The sequence below is a fragment of the Rhodnius prolixus genome, unplaced genomic scaffold (assembly GCF_049639745.1).
Source record: "Rhodnius prolixus isolate KJV_2025 unplaced genomic scaffold, Rpr scaffold_29, whole genome shotgun sequence".
NCBI lineage: Eukaryota > Metazoa > Arthropoda > Insecta > Hemiptera > Reduviidae > Rhodnius > Rhodnius prolixus.
Window position 1 is genome coordinate 1,285 of NW_027411628.1, and position 6,076 is coordinate 7,360.

Here is a 6,076-nt window from a genome sequence, read left to right on the forward strand (position 1 = left end):
AGAGATGAAGATTTTGAATCGAACATCAATTCATTGATGTCAATCGGTTCACTCATTGATAATTTTAACGATTGCAGTACTTCCTCTTAGTAGGAGTAAGAGCATGATGGCACTTCACAGCCACGTAGAGAAGCTTTAATCACTTTTTCGTGATAAATTTTATCAAAATCGGACTAAGCGTTATAGAAATATTGGTAATAATAGTTTTAGAAAGGGCCTTATTTGGGTGGGGCGAACTCCCCTCCTTATAAGGCACAGCATCAGACTTTCAAAGGACAAATCTGTAAAAAAATTTGATTCGAATGACACTTCATTCATGAAAATCGGTTCACGTGTCGATAATTTGAAACGATTGCTATACTTCCCCTTAAAAAGTGTAAGAGCAGATCGCCACTTTAATGTTTCCTAGGGGAGCCCTAACCCTATCATCCTACCAAATTTTATCAAAATCGGGCCAAGATTTACAGAGTAATTAGTAATAATAATTTTGAAGGGGGCTTACATAAAGGAGGCTAACCCCTCTCCCATTCGATGTACAGCGTCGAGACCCCCAAAAGGCACATCTACATAAAATTCCGAATCGAATGACACCTCATTCAAGAAAATTGGTTCACGCGTTTAGGCGCTAGGTTGTTTACAAAAAAGGTAACAACAACAACAACAACAACAACAAGACCAATTTTTGAAAATGCCTGTTTGCTCATTTTCAGCAACTTTTTTCTCGTAATCTACTAAATCTAGGTTTGGCCAAAAAAATTACAGGCATAAAGGAGGATTTGCCCTTTATTTTAAAGGAAATTTGAGAATTTTATCTTTTACAGAAAAAGAGAAAAAAATTGTCAAAGTTAGGTGTTTTTCAACGTTACACTTTTTCGTGCAGTTTTTGATGATCAACCCTTATACAACTGTCCTACCGGACAGTTTTAATACAGATTTTTTGTTTATCTGCGTAAATATGAGGTTTTCTTTTTGTACGAAACTTTTGAGTTTGAAGAGAAGTATTTTTTTAATATTCGAAGAACGAATTAAAAAGATTACTCACTAATGTGGGTCAGTTATGACGTCACCCTGCCTTTCGCCGAAAATAAAAGAGAATGTACCTTTCTCTTGAAGATACGATATTTATCGCAAAGCTATCAATGTAAATATGTAAACTATAAGTAAGATCTGTGGGAATATGTATTATTTATGATTATTGGTATCTATGCGATACTCAATGTAAACTGTTGTTAATATATAAGGGCATGCAATTATGAATATGGAGATTAGTAAAAGTTTAGTCAGGGATCAGTCAAAATTAGTCGAGAGTTAGTAGACTATTATTAAGTATTGTACGTTACTAGAAGTTAGCCTGTATATGTGTAAATGTTCTCAGTTTGTGGGTAACATATCAATAAAAGTTTTTTTGTGATTCTGCTAGTCGCGATTCTTTAATTGGCGCCCGAACGCAGGGACTTGGAAACGTTAAGTACTATTTTAATAGTTAATTCCAGTCGAACTTTTTAGGCAAAAAGTAAGCTACAAGTTTTACTAATAATTTGCCAAACATCATTCAAGAATCACTCAAGATACAAGGCGACAAGTTTCTGCAAAGTTAACTTCGTATCCTGAAGCACTTGAAGAATCATCCTTAGAAGTCATCCCAGGTAGTACTGCAGTTTTCAAGAGATTCTGACGATATATTAACAGGAATTGGAGAACCCTAGAAAGCCTGACACATCAAGACTCAAGGTCGAAAACTATATGGTTATACTAATTGACAAACTAAGTAATTTATTTAATAATTTAAATACTAATAGTAATAATATTAGTAACAGTAGTAATTGCAATAATAATAAAATAGAAACTGTAGTGTCTCTATACTACAGTTATGGAAAGTAATTACACAAGGCGTTACAAGTAATTACACAAGCGTTTTTATGGAAATAAAAACAAGGCGTTACTTCTTTCAAATGCTGAATCGAACTGCCTAAATCTTATGTATTTAACATTATTATAAACAGAAAATAATAATTATCATATGTATAAAATAGAAGAAAAATATATAGTCCCATATGGGAGTGAATTCTTTAGAGTGCTGCCGCCACACCAGTCCCCTCCGTAGTGGGTTGGCCGTATCTGTGCGGGGGCAAGATGAGACGGCCAGCCCGCGACCGATATCCTGTTTGGCTGCGTGATTGCTGTAGGTTTCCTGCTTCTTGTGGCGCGGGTCGCTGCTGGTCCTGTTGTGTGGCTTATTGTGGGCTTCGCTCTGTGATGTAGGTCAGAAACGCCGGCTTGACGCGGTCTATGGGCACTGTTTTTTGCTTTCCCTGTTTTTCCAGAGTGATGGTCTTGTGGTCTTTTGCAATCACTCGAAATGGGCCTTCATATGGTGGTGTAAGTGCACGGCGGTGGCCTTCTTTGCGTAGAAAGACGTGCGAGCATGAGGCCAAAGCTTATGTACAAATGGCCGTTGTGTTGCGTGCCACTCAGCTGGTACTGGGCGCAACTGACTTATTGTCTGCTTAAGTTGTGCGACGAATTCCGTTTGTGACATTATGGTTGGTTGGTCTGCGAAAAAATCTCCTGGCAGTCGCAGCGTGGTGCCGTAAGTGTACTCCGCCGGTGATAGTCCAGTGTCCTCTCTGACAGCGGCTCGGAGACCTAGCAACACAGTGGGCAAGTGCACTGCCCAATTTGTAGTGTCGTGTGAGCGTAGTGCTGATTTTAACTACGGTGCCAGCGTTCTATAATGCCATTGGCTTGCGGATGATATGCTGAAGTGTGCTTAATTTGTGCTCCTGTTAATGCTGCTAACTCCTGGTATAGTCGCGACGTAAACTGTGTCCCTTGATCTGTGGTGATGGTTGCTGGGCAACCGAACCTTGCGATCCAATGCTGGTAAAAAGCTGCGGCAACTTCTGCGGCGGTGACGCTGCCCAGAGGGATCGCCTCTGGCCATCGCGAAAACCTATCCACGCAGGTGAGGCAATAAGGGTAGCCTCGCGACACTGCTAGGGGGCCTACAATGTCCATATGAACGTGCGCGAAACGCTCTTCTGGTGGAACGTAGGGTACCCAAAGGGGCTTTGGCGTGCCGCGTGACTTTATTTTTTTGGCATTCAATGCAAGCGCGGGCCCATTCCCTGCAATCTGTCTTCATTTTCGGCCAGACAAAGCGCTGCGCGACAGTCCGTGTCGCGGCCTTGGGACCGATGTGTGCCAGGCCGTGAATCCGCCGTATTACTGACTCTCTAAATTGGAATGGTAAATAGGGGCGCCGGTTGAAGTGTCGCAAACGAGTGTTTGGCCGGTATTTCCAATGGGGATGGATGACAGGTGCATGGCGGTACTATGTGGGGTGTCCGGCGTGTCTTGCAAGTATGACTGTAGTTGTGAGTCTGCTGCTTGTTCTTGAGCAACCTGGGTGTAATTTAGTCCTTCGAATGCGCTAACCTCATCAATTCTAGAGAGAGTATCTGCTACTGTATTAGCCTCGCCTTTGATATGGCGCACGTCGGTTGTAAACTGCGCGATGAAATCAAGCTATCTTACTTGCCTAGGGGAAGCTTTGTCCGGTGTCTGCCGGAAGGCGTACGTTAAAGGTTTATGATCTGTACGTATTACAAACTGGCGCCCTTCCAACCAATGCCGGAATTGTCGAACCGCGGCATATGCAGCCAGGAGTTCCCTATCATATGCGCTGTACCTTCGTTCTGTATCACTAAGGCGTCTCGAAAGGAAGACTAAGGGTTGTCTGCCTTGTGCGGTGAGCTGATGTAGTGCAGCGCCGATTGCTACGTCGGAAGCATCTACAGATAGCTCGAGATTAGGGTTCTTTTCCGGGTGTGCTAGTTGGGTAGTTTCGGCTATCGCCCGTTTGCACGTGTTGAAAGCGGCTTCTGTGTCAGAGTCCCAGTCGATTGGCCTAGTATCACGTTTGCGACTATTCTTTAGGAAACGTAGAAGTGGGGCTTGAATGTGTGCTGCACTTGGGATGAACCTACGGTAAAAATTGAATAATCCGAGAAATCGCCTAAGTTGTTCTACTGTACGGGGTTTTGGGAATGAGGAAATTGTGGTGCATTTGGCTGGAAGGGGGCGTATTCCCTGGTCATTTACCAAATGCCCTATAAATTGCACCTCAGGGAGTCCGAAATGGCATTTCTGACGCTCTCACATACATACGCCAACGAAAGAACAGTGCTAATGCCTCAAGGATAACCGAGCTAGAAATGTAAATAAAACAGCTCTCTGATCAGTTGCACACCCTTAAAGCGCGAGAAACACCCACCTGCTACTACCACACTCGTTTTGGAGCTCGTGCTCAAAAATGTAAATCCCCATGTCAATTCCGCTCGGAAAACCTTTCGGCCAATCGCTAGAGGCGGCAAGCGGTTTGGCCTCAATATCTAGCCGCCTCTATATCACAGATAGAGTCTCAGGAACATCCTTTTTAGTAGATACAGGCGCAGAAGTTTCTGCAATACCTCCAAACGATAACAATACAACTCACAATAACCCTACTACACGTTTGATAGCAGCTAACGGCACCTCCATACCGGTCTTTGGGCAAAAAACACTACGCCTCAATTTCGGAAATGACCTAATAGCATGCTGGCGTTTCTATATCGCGAGAGTATCTCGCCCCATACTCGGAGCGGATATTCTGCGGGCTCAGGGATGGATAGTTGACCTGCACCAACAATGCCTACTTTCATCCCGACCGCAAACGCACCACGGGCCTGGTATTATTGCAGCCAGCGTTGAGACGTCCACTATACCACCCAACCGGCCTACGAACGCTTATTTATCCATGCTAGACCGCTTCCCTCGAGACGTCGGGCTATTGCCACCAGAGCCACAGCCACAACTAAAAATTGCACACACCATTCAAACCTCTGGACCGCCAGCCTTCGCAAGAGCGCGACGCCTTCCCCCAGACAAACTGGAAGCCGCCAAAGCGGAATTTGACCGCATGTGCTGTTACCGACTAAAATTCGGGTAACAAAAGTTAGTTATAATTTTAATTTTAAATCATTTAATCTATAAAGCAAATGCAAGCCTAGCATAAGCAATACGTAGTTTTTATGCAGAAAACAATAGAATAGAGTGAAGGTGTACTTCGGACTGCTGACGAAGGGAAAAAAAAAGCAGAGCGGCGCATAGTTGAGAGGAGTGTGAGAGTGTGAGAGCTAGCGTGCGGTGTGAAGGACCGGATTTTCCTTTTTTCTACGGCTAGGCCGGATTAGTATTCCTAATTTTTCCTTATTAGGAAATTAGGAAAAATTGTGTAGCGGGTGAGTTACCAGTGGTAGTAGTAGTGCCGTGGTAAGATACCCCTGAGCAGGGATTGTACGCTACAAAATAAAAAGGGTGAAAAGGGAAGAAGAAGTGCGAGGAGGACTGCGCTGGAAAAAGCTCTGGAACAGCATCGTGGGGATCCCGAAGAAAGAAGACAGCGGTCACCTCCGTAAATATCACTCTATGAATTACACCAAAAAGAACAACAACCAGGCCTGGGGTAAGTCCCGTTTTGATTCAAACTGTTTCCCGGAGAAGCGTCTGCTGACAGGCTCTGTTTGGATAATCAAAGAACTTTACCTTTTCTTTTAGTAGTTACTAGTTTTATTATTTTGATTCTTTCTTTTATTGCATGAAATTAATTTGTCTTTGTGGTATTAAGGTTTTCATTTTGAAAAGTATTTCTAGTATTTTTGTGTTAACATTCAGCTTTTATATAAGTTCTAGTTTTTTTTTCTGTGTAAGGAAGCTTCCGTAATTAAGGTAATTAGCGTAACGTTCAAACTTGAACAAGTAAACTAGGTTGCATTTGCTGTTATTTCTGTTTCGTGTGCTTAATAGTTTTTAATATACGCATTATATACTCCTACTTGCCTTTTCTTTGATTTTCTTTCTGCTCCCCCTTCCCCCGTAGGTTTCGCCGTTTACTACGGAAGTTCATGTTAAAACGGCGTGGCGCCCAAATATAACGCAGGTATACGTATATATATATTTCCAATTTTTATACACTTTATTTTCTTTTCTTTTATTTATTTATCTCTGATGCCTACACCTAGGCCCACCCCGTCTC

The 6,076-nt window shown here is 42.8% G+C and overlaps 1 protein-coding gene across 1 annotated transcript; it reads right to left on the reverse strand.

The window, feature by feature from the left end:
• Positions 1-2,496: 2,496 nt before the first annotated feature.
• Positions 2,497-4,329, reverse strand: LOC141459942 (uncharacterized; the record flags this gene model as incomplete). Its single annotated transcript, XM_074139502.1, has 5 exons — positions 4,277-4,329; positions 3,542-3,985; positions 3,234-3,448; positions 2,718-3,005; positions 2,497-2,646 (listed from the first exon to the last, which is right to left on the reverse strand). Coding segments are annotated over exons 1-5 (1,150 nt in total), but the record flags the coding sequence as incomplete, so codon positions are not given.
• Positions 4,330-6,076: the final 1,747 nt, after the last annotated feature.